Here is an 18,644-nt window from a genome sequence, read left to right as displayed (position 1 = left end):
TATGTTATATTTTTGCACCTGAAAAAGTCAGGTTTTTACTTGAGTGGGATACTGCATTGAAAAAAATATAGATTTACCAGTTCCAAGCCTCCAACATTTATTTTTTACATCTCCAAAAAATAGACAACATTTAAGGGAACATTTGAGCTTTTGAGGGTTTCCAAACTGTTGTTGTTTATTTGTGGATGATGTAGCATTCTCGCAATGTAGTGACTGGAATCATATCTCTTTCTGTGTAGAGTGGAGCAAAATGGGCCCCTAAAAACACAGGTTGTAACTGGTTCATCTGCACATACATTGGTGGAGAGTACATTACTACAAGCTACAAGACACAGTGCCCTCTTCTGAACATCGACAACTGCGAACCTGTAAATATAACACACACACGTACACGTACAACTTGAGCAATTGAGCAGGGTTGCTCAGGGTCCCAACAGTGGCGGGGCTTGAACAAGCAACCTTTCAATTACAAGTCAAGCACCTTAACCACTGAACAAATCTAAAAAAAATAGTTAACAGTTACTTGGATTTAATGAAACACATGGCATAGAATCAGTGCCCACTTTCTTTAGGAGAATTTGAATTTCCCCATTTACTAAGCATTATTCCTAGTAATAATGCATTCTTGGCTGTTCTTTGTCCAATTAATAAAAATGACTTTCATAATAAATTATTGTAAATGGTTGTGTGAGAATGGTAAGTAATCATTGTGGGTATTGGCAATAATCATTGACAAAGAACTTCCTACAAATTGCAATGTGATACAATGCAATGGAATATGAGTGTATTGGTTATTTGGGATTACTGTGTGGCCACACAGCAGAACAAATGTGATTTTCTGGTCTGATCTTTGATATGCAGGGTACAGTACAGCCTTCATCTGATGGCTGCTGTCAAGTTTGTGAGTATCACTTTACCATAATGTATCTTCTTAAAACTCTGCATCTGACTGATTGCTAGTGTAATATACCAAACATTAATATACCAAAACCATTCAGCTTAAATATAAATTGTGTTTCTGTCATCAGGTGTGGAAAAGGAAAAGGGATGTAAAGTACAGACCACAACTGATTACATAAATCACAATAGCTGCATATCAAATTTCACTGTGGAACAGACACATTGTCAGGGTGACTGCAACAGCTACAGCAAGTGAGAGCACAAACACATATGCGCACACACACACCAGCACACACTCTCATATGCACACATATCTATACACATCACCCACTAACATCTATCTATCTATCTATCTATCTATCTATCTATCTATCTATCTATCTATCTATCTATCTATCTATCTATCTATCTATCTATCTATCTATCTATCTATCTATCTATCTATCTATCTATCTATCTATTTCAGGTACTCTGAGCTGGATTCTTCCACCTGTAGCTGCTGCCAGGCTACCCACACCAGTAACCGTACAGTGACCCTGAACTGTATGAATGGAGATACAGTAACACACACCTATGTCCATGTGGAGGGGTGCAGCTGTAACCATACTAAGTGTCATGCAAGCAACACTTAGCCTGCACCACATATAGGAGATACCCACCTTAGCTCCGGTCTCCTTTTAAGTATCTACTGTGCCTGCAGTGTCATAGTGAAACTGTCATGGAAAACCCATGGTTTTGATCACCCTGCTATGTATTTCTCCACCAAATGTTTTTAGAAGATTTCAAGTGGTTTATTTAGATGATTTTTTCTGAGATGTTTTTTTGAAAGAGTGGAATGCTTTGCTTTTTATTCTTATAATTGTAACTGTTTAAATAAAATGCAGTGTGAAAAGTAGTTATAATATCTTGATTTTCCTCTGAGTAAAAAAAAAAAGTGTCTAGCCACAGAGAATATATCCATGTTTTCAACATAAAGCAAAAGCAAAGTAAATACATGATTAAATCTGGGAGTAAAGAACATTTCATTTGAAATATTTCAGGGTTTGTCATGTATTACAAGAATGTGCAAAAGATTATGGATTATCATTAGGGTAGTTTGTTATTCCAGTCATCAGAATTCAAAGCTTGGTAGTGTTCCATTAAAATGTCTAAAATGGTGTACATGATGGGAAAAAAATATATATATAGAAAATTACATTATTCAGTAGTTATCTAGTATCTTAACACAGAGGTTAGCAAATAATTTACTTAACTAGGAAAACCTAATAAAACATTAGAGGTTACATAATAATATAGGGTAGAACCTCCAAGCTATGTGTTAGACACAAACAATAGGCTGAGAAAAACAGATAAATTTTGTTAAATCATTTGCTAACAATAATATGCTTGGAGCAATTTTGAGATAAGGATGCTAAGCCCTGAAGCAGGAGAGAGTCCCACTGCTTGTGGGTTGAGTGAGTCTTCCATACTGTCAACTCTGCCCTCATTTAAAATACTGCAAGTCAATATCAGCAATGATGAAAAAACTCAAAATATATCTTTTTGCTGCTATGTAATGATCTAGTAAATAGAACCAACCAAGCCATTAGTATGAGGGTTCAAATTCCATATCCTACATTTACACTGTCTACTGAAGATATAAGAAAAAGCACATTTTACATTTTGTAAGCATTAGGTAAAACATACAAAAGAAAAAAACATCCAAAATTTTCAGAACGTATTGGGTAATCTTTAATTGTTCACAGTATTCCAGCATATTGTATTTGAAATGAAACAATGAGGATTATTTAAATATTGTTTAAAGTGTTTCAAGTGTAGTCATAAATATTGTTGAAATGCCTGTTGTATCGGGTTAATATTGAGTAAAATGCTAATTTGCTCTCAAAATGGGGCAAACAATTTGTTGGAAACATTCCTTTGAGATTCAACAACATTCCAAAGGTGCTCTATTGGATTCAGATCTCATGACTGAGGAGGTCATGGTACCAGTTTGATATGACTTGGACATTGTGATATGACCCTTTATTACGCTGGAAGTAATCATTATATTATGGGTGAATTATAGCTATAAATGGCTACACATAGTCAGCAACAACACAGTGACTGAGACAACAACACAGAGACTGGGTCATGCAAGGGATGACTGGTGTTAGGTGCGCCAGTATGTACCAAAACCAATCAGAACTGGTTTTGTTATTTATATTTTTGCAATTTTATCTGTCTTGCCTTCCAATTTAGCCACTGTACAGTTCCCACCCACTAATAACTGACACAGAGAATGACAGGGAGCAGAATAATGCCATGACATCCCATCCAGAGATCAAGACCAATTGGCTCCATTGCACCCCCAGTACAGATGGCAGGATTGGGGCTTTAATCAATGATCTCCCAATGATAAGGTAACCACTTATCTGATGAACCACTTTGGACTCTGCCAGCCCAATTTGGTGATACAAAGCAGGTTGAATCAATCAACTTCACACCTTCCTAGCTTCAGATTGAAAACATTTCAGAGCAGCTTTAGTGTGAAATATTTTCACATTTGGTAGTAATCCAAAGCAATTTAGAATTTTCAGTGTTACAGAGGTATGCATGCATAATGTTAGGAGTCTTGCCCAAGAACTATTGTTATAGCATTGAACACTTACCGGGGTGGGGAGTGAGCCTCAATCACCAAAAGCAGAGGCAGCATTGTTACCCATTACACTATACCAACCGTTAAAGCCCACAGTAGTCTTCTGCTGTTGTAAACTAATCCTCTAAAGGTTCAACTTATACATACATTCTGAGATGCTTTCCTGATCACAAGACTTTAGCCTTCCTGTAAGATCAAACCAGTCTGGCCATTTTCCTCTACTCTCTCATCAACTCTACATTTCCAACCACAGAACAACCACTCACTGGATGTTCTTGGTTTTTTTGTGTAGACTCTAGAGACTGTTGTGTGTCAAAAGTCCAAAAGAGCAAGTTTCTGAAATATTTAAACCAACCTTTGTGGGATTAACAGTCACTGATGTTTCACATGATGAATAAATGAAGCTCTTCATGCACAGCTCCATGACTTTGTGCATTGCACTGCTGCCATGTGGACAATTTAACAGTATTTTAAAGCATTACCAAGTTTAATAGTTTCAGATTGTTTGCAGTTATTGCCTGTTTAAAATCTGCAACCCATATACACCAGAAATTGGGTATCTATCTTGCTTCTTGATATTGTTTTGTATTACTGTAGTAACTCATGTACTAACCCATGTGCCAAACAAAGGATTTGGTCAGGTAATGCACACATAACTGAATACTAAGTAAAAGGTCCATCAAGGTTCTTTTTGTGCCCTAACTTAAAAACAGTAAAACATCAAAGCATGATCAAGAGCACATTTAGCATGGAACATGAAAGATTGTGCATAATATAAGAAAATACAACAACTAGCCTTTTTTTGTGCCTCAAGCAAATTTTCTGCTACACAAAAGAACTAATCAATCAATTTAGATTATGTCTGCCAGTGAAGAAAGTACATTATTAAGACCGTGCACTTTGCACGTTAGCTGAAAGGTTATCCATGAAACAGGACAAATTTAAATTATGTTGATACTCAGTATAATTTTAGATATTTTTATACAAATAATACAAATACAAAAACACACCAAGTTTGCAAATTGTCACCAAGAAACAAATTAAATATGTTTATATTCTTGAATATGTTGAAAGTACTGTAGCATATATTTAAACTTTTATATTAACCCTAGCCCAACAAAAGTAATGGAGCAAAGAGACAAGTAAACTGACTCTAATCTTGCATATCTTCCTCTCTCTACAACAAATAACAATTCTCACTTCATAACAGTGTCTCAAGACCCAATTTCCCAGACCCATATTAAGTGCAAGCCTAGATTAAAAATAACTTCAAATGGCCATTCACTAAATCCACATCCGGGAAACCGGCTGTTTGCATCTGGTTTGTTTGCATGTTTGCATCCTGTTTCCAGAAAACAGGTGTTTGCATACTACCTGAGGAGTGTAGCATATCCTCATATCCTTAACCCTCTAGTAAAATAATTGCTATTTTGGTTAAATAATGTCTGCAGTAATTATGAGTAAGTGAGTAAAGAATAGAAATATTAGCATTTGAAAATGGTGACGTACTAATCCGTTAAAAAAATTATTTGAATACATGGAACCGAGCAAAAGTAAATAGTTACTGCTCACTTCATGCTACACATCGAAAGGCCTCCCTAATGGGTGTTGCAGTGATGTGATTAGAATCAGCATGATTCGCCTGCAGCTTGTAGCAAATGTCAGGAGGTGATTCATAGTTGTGGTAACTTAGGTTAGTGCCTGGGCTATGAGGACCATCTCTGCACCTCTTTTTCCTATACTTCCTGGAGACCTGTGCCATCATCATGTTTTTACTGACAGGTGAATTATTGCCAAAATAAAGTTAAACACTATTTACCACAGGAATTAAATTCTGTACTGTACTTTTTAATGAAAAAAAGGTTGACAGTTGTTACATGCTACACACACATGCCCCAACCTGTGTTGGTATAACATTGAAGTTACACATCAGTGGTGAATAGAAAATTAGTTAAACACTCAGGTATTAGAAAGTTTACCTAAACCATATGTGATGTTAAACAAAAGCCTCAAATATTTGTTTTATCAAAAAAAAAAAAAAGCACAGACAATATAATAACGTTGTTGGTCGTCAGCCAAGATCCACCCTGACATGAGAATTACTGTTTAACCTAAGAAAGTTTCCATATAAAAATCACCGTAGAGGAACAGGTCCATGAAAGAGGAAACAGCAGCCTCGCACGTACAGGGCTGATAATCATGGGAAGGCCAATGACATCTCGAGTATGGATGCTGAGCTGGGTTACGTTGCTAATCATTCTGCAATCATTACAAGGTTGTAAAGAAATTTGAACATTTTAGTTCTTTCTGTCATTGTTTGGATTATACTTGTAAACTGTTAGATATTTAAAAGCTGTTTTGTTTACTCAATATGTATTGGTCTGTAATGGTCTGCTTGACCATTTATGCTCGCAGAGTGTTTCACTCAGATGAAAATAATCTTTGTTTATTCAATTAATATACAGTAATATAAAGTTGTACAGCAAATGTTGGGGAGGAATTTGATGGTCCTAGTACTGTTTTTTCCATTTTTTTTCCTTATGAATTTTTTTTTTTTAAAACTAGTATGGATTAGTTTAGTGCATATCATACTAACTAATTATTAACATAAGGCAACTAAAGTTTTAATACTTAAAGACATATATGTGAGTGTGTGTGTGTGTGTGTGTTACTTAATTGTTACTTCATTTATATATTTGACTTTATAACTTAACTGGGATATACTTTACTTAATTTATTACTATATATTTATTATTAGCTCATGTTTCTTCTGAAATCCATGGGAGGAAGTCAATGCCGTAATAGTGTATCAGTAATTAAGTGTATTCATTTAACTAGGTTACTACAATTTATTACATCATTTATTACTTAGGATAGGTTACAATGTTGATAATAACATTGACATGGCCATTTTAGGATAGGTTAAAATGTTCCAGGCAATTTCTATTAATGAGCCATTGTAAAGTATTAGTGAAGTATTTGATTAATAATCTGAATGGATATTCTCATTTGATCAGGTCATGTTTCTTCTGAAATCCATGGGAGTAAGTCAATGGAGGAGAAGGGAGCAGCATCAGGTATGCCTTTCTAGTGTATATCCCAGTAATTAAGTGCATTAATTTAACCAGGCTACTACAATTTATTACATCATTTATTACTTAGGATAGGTTACAATGTTGATAATAACACTGACATGGCCATTTTAGGATAGGTTAAAATATTCCAGACAATTTCTATTAATGAGCCATTGTCATGGCCATTTTATGGTAGGTTACAATGTTCTGGAATTTTGCTGATTAATGAGCTATTACAAATAATTTGTGAAGTTCTTGGCCATGACATGGCCATTTTAGGATAGGTTAAAATGTTCCAGACAATTTCTATTAATGAACCATTGTAAAGTATTAGTGAAGTATTTGATTAATAATCTGAATGGACATTCTCATTTGATCAGGTCATGTTTCTTCTGAAATCCATGGGAGTAAGTCAATGGAGGAGAAGGGAGCAGCATCAGGTATGCCTTTCTAGTGTATATCCCAGTAATTAAGTGCATTAATTTAACCAGGCTACTACAATTTATTACATCATTTATTACTTAGGATAGGTTGCAATGTTGATAATAACACTGACATAGCCATTTTAGGATAGGTTAAAATATTCCAGACGATTTCTATTAATGAGCCATTGTCATGGCCATTCTATGGTAGGTTACAATGTTCTGGAATTTTGCTGATTAATGAGCTATTACAAATAATTTGTGAAGTTCTTGGCCATGACATGGCCATTTTAGGATAGGTTAAAATGTTCCAGACAATTTCTATTAATGAGCCATTGTAAAGTATTAGTGAAGTATTTGATTAATAATCTGAATGGACATTCTCATTTGATCAGGTCATGGTTCTTCTGAAATCCATGGGAGTAAGTCAATGGAGGAGAAGGGAGCAGCATCAGGTATGCCTTTCTAGTGTATATCCCAGTAATTAAGTGCATTAATTTAACCAGGCTACTACAATTTATTACATCATTTATTACTTAGGATAGGTTGCAATGTTGATAATAACACTGACATGGCCATTTTAGGATAGGTTAAAATATTCCAGACAATTTCTATTAATGAGCCATTGTCATGGCCATTCTATGGTAGGTTACAATGTTCTGGAATTTTGCTGATTAATGAGCTATTACAAATAATTTGTGAAGTTCTTGGCCATGACATGGCCATTTTAGGATAGGTTAAAATATTCCAGACAATTTCTATTAATGAGTCATTGTCATGGCCATTCTATGGTAGGTTACAATGTTCTGGAATTTTTCTGATTAATGAGCTATTACAAATAATTTGTGAAGTTCTTGGCCATGACATGGCCATTTTAGGATAGGTTAAAATGTTCCAGACAATTTCTATTAATGAGCCATTGTAAAGTATTAGTGAAGTATTTGATTAATAATCTGAATGGATATTCTCATTTGATCAGGTCATGTTTCTTCTGAAATCCATGGGAGTAAGTCAATGGAGGAGAAGGGAGCAGCATCAGGTATGCCTTTCTAGTGTATATCCCAGTAATTAAGTGTATTAATTAACCAGGTTGCTACAATTTATTACTTAGGAGAGGTTACTATAACACAGGCTCAAACCCAGGTCAGATAGGTGATGACACGAACGGCCTACTGGCTGAGCAACCACGCTGTAAAGAGGGTGGGTGCATGTGCTAAACAGTTAGATCGTAGAACTGGTAAAACAAGAAAAGTAAATAACCAAAGCTGGGCAGTAAACCCCAGCCGCTTTGTTGCAATATAACCAAATATCCCCTAGAGCGCTGCAACTATAAAGTTACCTTCGCGTATATCGCCCTTCAAAGGAATGGAGGACGACAAAACCTGAGGAAAAAATTAAACACCAGGCCGAGCGTGGGAAAAGGGAGAACAAAGGACGCCACGGGAAGAATGTCAGTGCCAATGCTCTGAGGAAAACCAAACTAAAACTTCCCAAACAAAACCAGAAAACAGGGAGGAACTGTAATGGCTAAGGGGAGACTTGGGAGAGAGACAGATTTGAGGGGGAAAACTGAAAAGGGGAGGAGACGTGTAAAAACACGGACACCCTCGCAGCGCAGAAGCGAGGTGTAGCACAAGGGCTCACAGACCTCAATACCCCCAAGTTACCCGCTAGGTGCTTGGCTCAGAACTTTTGCAAAAACCCAGCGCTGACTGATTCGGTCACTTGGCTTATATAGGTCTAGCCCAGCTGCTGGGCATTAAGCTTGATTAGTGGTGTGCCTGACTCCGGCCACCAGAGGGAGGCCTCGGCCTGGCACTGACCCTTACAGTTACAGTGCTGATAATGGACATTGACATGGCCATTTTAGGATAGGTTAAAATGTTCCAGACAATTTCTATTAATGAGCCATTGTAAAGTATTAGTGAAGTATTTGATTAATAATCTGAATGGATATTCTCATTTGATCAGGTCATGGTTCTTCTGAAATCCATGGGAGTAAGTCAATGGAGGAGAAGGGAGCAGCATCAGGTATGCCTTTCTAGTGTATATCCCAGTAATTAAGTGCATTAATTTAACCAGGCTACTACAATTTATTACATCATTTATTACTTAGGATAGGTTACAATGTTGATAATAACACTGACATGGCCATTTTAGGATAGGTTAAAATATTCCAGACAATTTCTATTAATGAGCCATTGTCATGGCCATTCTATGGTAGGTTACCATGTTCTGGAATTTTGCTGATTAATGAGCTATTACAAATAATTTGTGAAGTTCTTGGCCATGACATGGCCATTTTAGGATAGGTTAAAATGTTCCAGACAATTTCTATTAATGAGCCATTGTAAAGTATTAGTGAAGTATTTGATTAATAATCTGAATGGATGTTCTCATTTGATCAGGTCATGTTTCTTCTGAAATCCATGGGAGTACGTCAATGGAGGAGATGCAAGCAGCACCAGGTATGCCTTTTTAATGGCCATTTTAGAGTAGGTTAAAATGTTCTAGACAATTTCTATTAATGAACCATTGTCATGGCCATTATAGGGTTACAATGTTCTGGATTATTGCTGATTAATGAGCTATTATAAAGAATTTGTGAAGTACTTCAATAATCTGAATGGATATTCTCATTTTTTCAGATCTTTTTTCAGATGATTCTTCTGAAAGCCAGTCAACTGAGATGATACCAGGGGTAGCAGGTATGCCTTTAAGTGTATTAATATAGACAGGGCTACAATAATTTATTACTTGATAATATTTACAAGGCCCTTTTTCGATGGGTTACAATGTTCCAGATAATTGCTATTAATGAGTAATTTGGTCAATAATCAGAATGGTCTCTCTGGTTTTTCTTCCACATTAATTATCCATGTTGCCAGTAACAAAGGTGATAGGTGGTAAAGGTAAATATATTATATAAATATTATTTCTAAAACTCTTAATTTTTACTCTGCAATACATCTAAAGAAATACTTCAATCTATCTTAAGAAAACATGTTAATGTTTTAACCAGGAGTGACTGTGGGTCACAATGGGCAGATCTGCAGCACATGGGGAAACTTCCATTTCAATACATTTGATGGAGAATTCTTCCAACTACCCTATACGTGTAACTATGTACTGGCCACCCTGTGTGATAGCACTAAGATGGACTTTAATATCCAGTTGAGGAGGCAGTATGTCAACAACATTCCTACCATCATTTCCTTTACCATAAAGCTTGAGGGAACTGTTATTAAGCTTCTCAATGGCAGTATTACCCTGGATGACGAAGAGTGAGTGTTTTTCTTTTGGCTTAAAAAAAAAAAAGCTAAATGATCTTTGACTAATACTAACATGACTGGCCCCTGCAAATTCCTCTGGTTTGCAGAATTCTACTAGATAATCAAATAAAACTAGAATTACTAACCAACTAAAAAAAATTTAAAATTAAAAATGACATTATTATCTTGTGTAAGATGCAGTATTGAATTGTTCAAAACACACTAAAACTGACCTTGTGGTCATTTGATTATGTGATGTGTCTTTTCTTAAATGTTTTTATCCAGAGTGACCCTCCCCAGCTTTCAGCGTGGAGTGCGTTTTGAGAAAACTACAAGTTACATTAAGATAAGTTCCAAGTTGGAACTGACAGTCTTTTGGGATGAAGTCAACTCACTCTCGGTACAGTTGAACTATTGTTTTCATTACCATTGCAGTACATACAGTATATTTGCAAAGTAGAGTCTAAATGGATCTGAACTCTTATTTTGATCTTATCCATGATGAAATGAACAAGTTTACCAAAGCATACTTGACGGATGGAATGCAGGAAATGAATATCAGCTGTAAAGCAGTTTAATCAGTCTTCTGATCACTCTGTCAGTGTCAGAACACAAGTGTGACATGGAGCCATACTTGCCAAGATTCAGAGACAAAATGCAACAGCACTTGTTCACATAAAGTGTGTTTATACAAACAAAGACAAGTCAAACAAAGTCAAACAGGATACCAACCAAACCTGTGATCGTCCTAACAAATAGGGAAACTTTTCATAAGAATAAGAAACACTGCACTGATTTACTTCTGTATGAAGAAGTATATCCAACCAAGAAGTTTCCGCATCTTTGACAATTTCTTTAACTTTTTACAGCACAAAGCCTCATATACAACCTGATCACTGTTAGGAATGGTAGTTCAAGAACCAAAAAATAATTCTACCTGACATCCAAGAGTTCTCAGAATACAATTTTTAATAATATTATTAAAATAATAAAAAATAATATCTATAACCTTGTGGCTATAAAGGCAATTTAAATAATTTTAAGAGGCCCATGCTTTTGCTTTTATTGGTGATTCTAGAACTCTTCCTTGAATATCATTATTTAAATTGCCTCCAGCTTTATGTTGCAATTATTGCATCCAAAAACCTGCACTTTTTAAAAAGGATACAGGTCATTTGTACAGTTATAGGAAATATATCCACTTCACTCAAATTAAAGAAAATTAAAAAGTGCTATTTAATATTTTGATACCACTGGATTGAAAGAACATATAACATGATTTAGAATATAATTATATAATGCAGCAGACACAAGCTATGTTTGGTTTAATAAACAATATTTGTGTGTAGACTGTTTGTACATTTATTTATTTATTGGTTTGTTTGGTTTATTTGGATCTATTAGCTGTGCCAATGGCAACAACTACTTGTTTTTCTCTTTCAGAAATCTATGATTCTACATAGTTGAAAGGAAGGTCAAAAACATTCTTAGCAGAAACACCTATACTGGTCAAATGATTCCATCATTACTTAGAGATACTGAAGCCCAGTTTACATAAAAAGTAGTGTCATACATTTATTTATTTCAGTTTATTTTTCCCCCTAAAAGTTTTATTACAACGTAAACAATGATTCATTGTTGTTTCTCCTAGTTATGCATAAGAGATGTTGGTTGTTAAACAGAAAACATGTACATTTGGTGAAATGTTACAGAAAACTTTGCCAGGGAAATGATCATTTTAAGTATTAGAACATCACTGCAATTGTTCTGGTGTGGGTTTCCTATTTTTAGCCTATGATATGTACTCACATCTTTTAAACACTAAATGAAATGGATTAGATAACGAGGTGATATGCAAATAATAATGCTTAGCTGTTTATGAACTAAAATATCCAATGAAGACTATCCAGCATTACAAAACTATTCTTATATTCACTATCTGTATGTAAGTGCTATGAATGACATGTATTTTGTCCTACTTATCAGGTTGAACTATCCACAAAGTACAGGAATCAGACTTGTGGGCTCTGTGGAGACTTCAATGGCATTACATATGATGAGTTCATAGAAAATGGTGAGACTTATTTTGGTAGTTACAAATAATTAGCTGTAGAAACAATAGTGTAATTACTATATTAGATTGAAAGTTAGATGCGCTCTAACTTTGTGTTTTGTTTTAGGTTTTTAATTAACTATTTATTTATTTAATATGCTGATTAATATAATTTGCGGCCTCCGTGAGGAATGGAATATTCAGCTTCGCATGTTTGACATACCACATTGCTACTGCTAAGAATAATAATTTGCTAATGAGATCATATTTCCTCAAAAAAATTATACTCTTTTTGATGATGGTACTTAAATGAACAAACAAGTGTCACTATATGGAGTGAGGGTAAAGTTGTTAAATCATATGAATTTATGATGCATAGTGACTCAATTATGTTGACCATTTTGCAAAAAACAACAAATGCAATTGGCTATGTTTTTATTATTTGATATGTATACAGACTTCTGAAATAATTGGTTATCCCGGGTTTGTATGAAGGTTTTTGGCAGTGGTTCTGCTATCAAATTGTCATTGTCTTTGACAGACAGCACACATTTAAAAAATAACTCGAGACACCAGGTTACAGATTGAAATTTGGAATGGTCATCCTACATAACGTAAAACAGAATTTCATTTTGTGGGGTTAAAAGTCCGACTGGTTAGGATGAATTTGGAATCACCTACAACAGGGTTTTTCTTTTAACTTGGCAGCTTTACTCCTCTCACGTTTTCATGCCTGCAATTAGTTGCATATTTATGACCATAATAAGAGTCTTAACAGTCATAAATATACTGTTATTACAGTCATTATTACGCATACTACATTGGGTATAGGCTAAGTAACCTAAAACCTACTTTTTGCAGGGTAGATGTCTAGAAAGATTTGAAGATTTCAATAATTTTTCTCTTAAGGTCTAAAAAAGACTTGTGCTTACTCACAATGCCCTCACTTTAGCTAATGTATTATAAGACTAATTAGGCTATGCTTTGTTGTTCATTTGCTGGCTAGGTACTGCACTAGCAAGGAACTAATGCATTTCTGCTAAGTTATCAAAATCCTTTACAAAAAGAGAGCTTAAAGCAGATTGTGTTACTGAATGGAATTGCATTTGTTTTCTACATTTATTTACACTTTTACAAAATTATTTTTGACCTATTAAATCTGAGGTACATAGAGGGATAAAATTCTTTCAGCAATTTTATTAATGTGATGGCTTGTTGTGTACTACTCGTGTACTAGCTGATTCTGTTGGCAAAGACAATGAATTTGATGAATGTATTTCAAAAGCAGATATATCATCAGGCCACTATATACTCTATATAACTGGATAAAGTGTTAATATGTTTTCTTTCAACAGTTCATATTTTTCTCTGCAGTTATTATGTATTTTTAAGTCTGTTGTAGTCCACAAATTGCTGCTTAAACATATAACTTTATTTTAATTTTAATTAACTTTTCATATTCATCTTAAAGGAGCAAGGCTAAATTCAAATGATTATGGCCACAAATGGAAGCTGGATGCACCAACTGAGATGTGTGAGGAAGTGAATGAGCATGAGACTTCTGAGAAATGCCAGAGCGAGGTATGAACTGTCATTCAAGAAGTGAAATGTCAACATATATTTATTTGTTTGTTTATTTAATCATTCATTCTTTCAATTCATTATTTATGCTATGTAATACCTGGCATACTGAGAATGATGGGAGTATTGCACACTTTCACCCAAACCTTCACCCAACCCTGACTATTATTAATATAAATCTAGTATTTATATTCAATGGTAGTTAATTAAGGTGATAGCATATCTGTTTTGCCGTTTTTATATGATGCTTGACTCCACAGTCAAGAGAAGAGGGGAGAATCTGTCATACTCAAACCTTTAGGGTGCAGGAGGGGTCAGGAGGGTAACACCCAAGACAGAGCCCCATCCATAGCTGGGCATGCAGGAATACACACACACGTTCACACACACACTCATACCAAGACAATTAAGATCAGATTAGACTAGACAAGGTAGACAGGATGATTAATATCAGGATCATGGGAGTTGGAGTCCATAGACGCAGGGGCAGGTGTGAAGGGAGGGACAGATGTAACACTTTTCTAGAATAATTTCCTAGGACATCATTTGAGTGCTCATATTTAGTTTAATGTTTTAATAATAAGAATTTATTGTATTTATATACTGCTTTTCAAGGACCCAAAGATGCTTTTTATCTAGTAATTACTAAATAACTTCAAGTACATGAACAATCAGCATTTTTAAAAATTTTGTACTGTTTGACTAATGCCTAGCTAGAAATTTTCCTTGAATAATGAGGTGATGATAAGGAAGTACTATCTAATAATTCTTTTCATTCTTAACAGATATCTACATGTCACAACTTGCTTTCCAGTCCAGCATTCAACAGCTGCCAGGACCTACTATCTATTCAAGGCTTTATGGATGCATGTGTAATAGATGCATGTCACTGTAACAGCAATACCACATGTCTCTGTGACACAATAACTGAGTTCTCACGCCAGTGTGCCCATGCAGGTGGCAAACCCCAGAAATGGAGGACAGACACATTCTGTGGTGTGTACCTGTAGAACTTAAAATCATGGTGAAGTTATCTGCAAAGCAGTTTTTGGGGACCATAGGGGATATTTATTTGACAAAGGTGACTGTCACAGTCAGTGAAGTGTATGGAGACGCAGGTTGGGTACAACTGAACAAAACTACAGGAGCTATAATTAAAATAGGTGAAATACAAAATATGAACTAATGGCACAGGAATGCATACAAAAGACTATGCAGAGACTAGTGGAACATCCTCATTTATTCTGTAGCAGTAGTGTGATGCAGGGAAGTTACAGGTGTAATACCAGGGGTTGTGGCAGTGGTCCAGAACTAAGAACACCTTGAATATTTGTGCTTTATAGTGGCATTGTTTTTCAGAGATCTTTAGGATGTAAACCAAACCAAAACACTATGGTGGCTTTATTTCGAAACACTGACCGTCTGTCCTTGCTGCATAGTGTGTTCTTTAGGATTTAGTGCCAACAAATGCCACCACAACAATATATATATTTTTTTGTACTATAAGTAATAATCAATATTACTAATTACTATCAGGCAATGGGGGATAATTTGCTACTAAATATTTAAAGTTTTAAAAAATGAAGGTTAAAAAAATTTAAGAACATCATTTTCATTTTTACCTTTGTTGTTACCTTTTGAGTGCTAATATTATGTTTTGTTTGTCCTGTGTAGCAAAAAACTGTCCATTTAACATGCTGCACAGTGAGTGTGAGATCCCATGCACAGACACCTGTTCTAACCAAGAAGGGATCCAGCTCTGTACAGATCACTGCATTGATGGCTGTTTCTGCCCAGCTGGTAACCCACTACTTATGAACACCAGTAACAGACACTTACAAATAACCCACATTGTATATTAATTCAGCAGTAATGTTGACTTTCCATATACATCAATAATTCAATAAATAATTTAATAAAATTTAAAGAACAAACAAATTCAGAGCTCTGAGGGAAATATGCTGGAAAAAGTGTTGCTAATAAAAAAAGGCATTTGGGAACTCTTTGATTAATATCTCTCTCATAATATTCAGAACACATTATAATATTCAGAGCACATTATTCCCAAGTTCTTATTCCCAGGAACTAAAAAATAAACATTTATGGATTTGTAAATAGCACAAGGATACAATTAACCATGAAAAGGTTAAATGAATAACCAACATGTACAACTAGTAATCCCAATATAGGCACACAATGTGAAATATTTAAATTGGATTTTGCAGTTCACCAAGCATATACTAACTATTCTTTTCGATCTTGCTCAATTCAGTAACATGTTGCACAGCTATTAAAGTATACAGTACTGAACTTTACGCTGCTTTCTCTTGTGTTTATTACAGCTATCTGATTAATCTGTATAGACTTCTATTGAGAACTTTTGCAAGTGGACCTTTCATTTAGACTGCTGGTCCTGTGTTAGTATAATGGAGTAATCTACTCTGAAAGTAATCAGTAGAAAGTACTGTTTATTTTATTAAGAACTCCTTTGACCTGGGTAGGGTGATCTCTTGGATTTGCAAACTGCTCCCTTATATCTTGATGTCGCTCACTGCATATTCATCTAAAAGTCTGGTATGCATACCATAAATCTACAAAACCTCTACAGTGAATTAAACACACTTGCTGATCTATTTCTATAGGCACTGTGCTTGATGATATTGGGAAAACTGGCTGTATCCCTGTTGATCAATGTCCCTGTAGCCACAATGGAAAAAAATTTAAACCTGGAGAATCATACACAAAACCTTGTCATAAATGGTAAGTAACACACAGCCACACCCACACCCACACATAGCCTACACACACATTTTAAACAAATTGTACCTTTTACTGTCTTCCCCACTCTCTGTATGTCAGTGAGTGTTCTAAAGGGCGATGGCATTGTAAGCATTTTGACTGTCCTGGCACATGCACAGTGAAAGGGTCTCACGTCACTACATATGATGGCAAAGCTTACACCTTCCATGGAAAGTGCTACTACACCCTAACCAAGGTCACTGCTATTGCACTCATTTAAAACCAAGGGGGTATCAGTTGTTTATTCAAGTGACTGATATATCAAAATGGGCTCTGTAATGTTAGACCAATTGGAATACAAATAATAGTTGTGGCAGGAAGAGTATTGTAGTAAAGTAGTAGAAATATTTGAAATGTACTTTTATTTTACAGGACAAGGATTTGACTGTATGGGGGAATCTGGTGCAGTGTGGTCAGACAGACACTGTAACATGTCTGAACACTGTGATGTTGACCATCTCAACAACTACTGTAAGCATTCTGAGCTAATTAAACATTTGAGGTCATCTGTAAATCTGGCAACATAAACTGATTATTTCAATATCTCATGTAATATTTCAACTTTTCAAAACGAGTTCATCATACTATCACAATGTATCATGTATCACAACACATATCTCCATTCCCATTTAATGTAATCTTGTTAGGTTTTCATCTTTCATCATTGTTTAGTGTATGGTGCAATTTTCTACTTGGTGGTCAATTCAGAAACTCAAATATAGTTATTACACTTTTTATGACATTTTATAAGATAAATTAATTTTTATCAATTACTTTGTAATTTTTATGTCCTCTAAACAGATAATTATCTTATCCAGTGGCACTGTAGAAGTGAATGGCTTCCCATCCAAGCTTCCAATTTATAATGGTGAATTTTCCAATCTGACATCTTTTACCTAAAGTAAATTACAGTGTCTTAGAGTTATGGATATCTATCTATGTACATTTCCAGATTTAAAAGCAATGCTTAATAAAGATCAATTGGTGGGTAAGCTGTGGTGTTTGATGACGCATTGCTCTCTTATTTTTCTCTCAGATCAAGTGACAATCTTCAGGTCTTCTACATTCTTTATTATTGCCAAAATATCAAATCTTCGTCTAGAGATCCAACTAGTTCCAGTCATGCAATTGTACATTGTGGCCAGTTCTGCAAGCAAGACAGCATTAAGCGGTGTGTTTCCATCAACTTCTGTAGGCCAGTAAGCATCTGCAACCATTCTCATGTGCTGAACTGTTCCATTTCATGACTAATACGTTACATCCCCATAGGTCTGTGTGGGAACTTTAACGATAATGATGAAGATGACTTTATGACAAACTCAGGGATTAAAGAGAGCATAGCGATGTCGTTTGCCGACAAGTGGTCGGTTAACTGCAAATTAGATGCTATCATGAATAAGCAAGACCCCTGTAGTATGAGTGTTGAAAAAGGTACAGTGTTTAACTTTTATATCTATGTAAGTTCAGCATAATAGTTTTAAACAATGAGCTTTTACATTTTATTTGTAATTCTTTAATATTTTTGTGTTATTATAGAGAAATATGCCAAGGAATGGTGTACCCTGATTAGTAACGCTAACGGAATTTTTGCCAAATGTCATGTTGTGGTCGACCCAAAAGATTACAAAGATGTAAGGTTTGGTGCACAAGCTAGAATTATTTTCCAACTCAGTCCTCAGGGATCCTTGTGCTCAGTCTCAGCTCTCAGAACAGTTATTCAAGTATTCTATGTTTGTGACTATTTGGTTAAGGTGTGCTGGGGGCTGGGACAAAACGAACAAACAAACAAACAGTCTGGGGGCCCGTAACATCTGGGTTGGAAAATAATTTTGGTTCAAATATCACATACTTTTGTGACATTTATGGAATTGCATTAAATTAATTCTGTTACTTCATTTTCTGCAGAGG

At 35.2% G+C, this 18,644-nt stretch overlaps 2 protein-coding genes across 2 annotated transcripts in view; both read left to right on the top strand.

Moving 5' to 3' along the window:
• LOC113592070 (uncharacterized) overlaps positions 1-1,861 on the top strand; it is a 37,836-nt gene extending 35,975 nt beyond the window's left edge. The window contains exons 51-54 of the mRNA XM_081713846.1: positions 240-368; positions 862-901; positions 1,029-1,152; positions 1,367-1,861. Of these exons, the coding sequence (XP_081569972.1) occupies positions 240-368; positions 862-901; positions 1,029-1,152; positions 1,367-1,532 (459 nt within the window). The 3' untranslated portion in view covers positions 1,533-1,861. The remainder of the gene's footprint in view (positions 1-239; positions 369-861; positions 902-1,028; positions 1,153-1,366) is intronic.
• Positions 1,862-5,709: 3,848 nt separating this feature from the next.
• Positions 5,710-18,563, top strand: LOC145657627 (mucin-2). Its single transcript, XM_081713845.1, has 20 exons — positions 5,710-5,810; positions 6,553-6,612; positions 9,003-9,062; positions 9,440-9,499; positions 9,680-9,739; positions 9,920-9,943; positions 10,054-10,315; positions 10,589-10,703; positions 12,290-12,377; positions 13,828-13,937; positions 14,723-14,933; positions 15,612-15,737; positions 16,580-16,697; positions 16,797-16,932; positions 17,109-17,207; positions 17,538-17,604; positions 17,773-17,907; positions 18,006-18,167; positions 18,273-18,372; positions 18,488-18,563. Exons 1-20 carry the CDS (start codon positions 5,735-5,737, stop codon positions 18,561-18,563), a joined length of 2,145 nt encoding a protein of 714 aa, XP_081569971.1. The 5' UTR covers positions 5,710-5,734.
• Positions 18,564-18,644: the final 81 nt, after the last annotated feature.

The sequence above is a fragment of the Electrophorus electricus genome, chromosome 4, assembly GCF_041902795.1.
Source record: "Electrophorus electricus isolate QZ-2024a chromosome 4, ASM4190279v1, whole genome shotgun sequence".
Classification (NCBI taxonomy): Eukaryota; Metazoa; Chordata; class Actinopteri; order Gymnotiformes; family Gymnotidae; genus Electrophorus; species Electrophorus electricus.
Note: the sequence above shows the minus strand (reverse complement) of the source record. Positions and strands in the feature narration are given on the sequence as shown.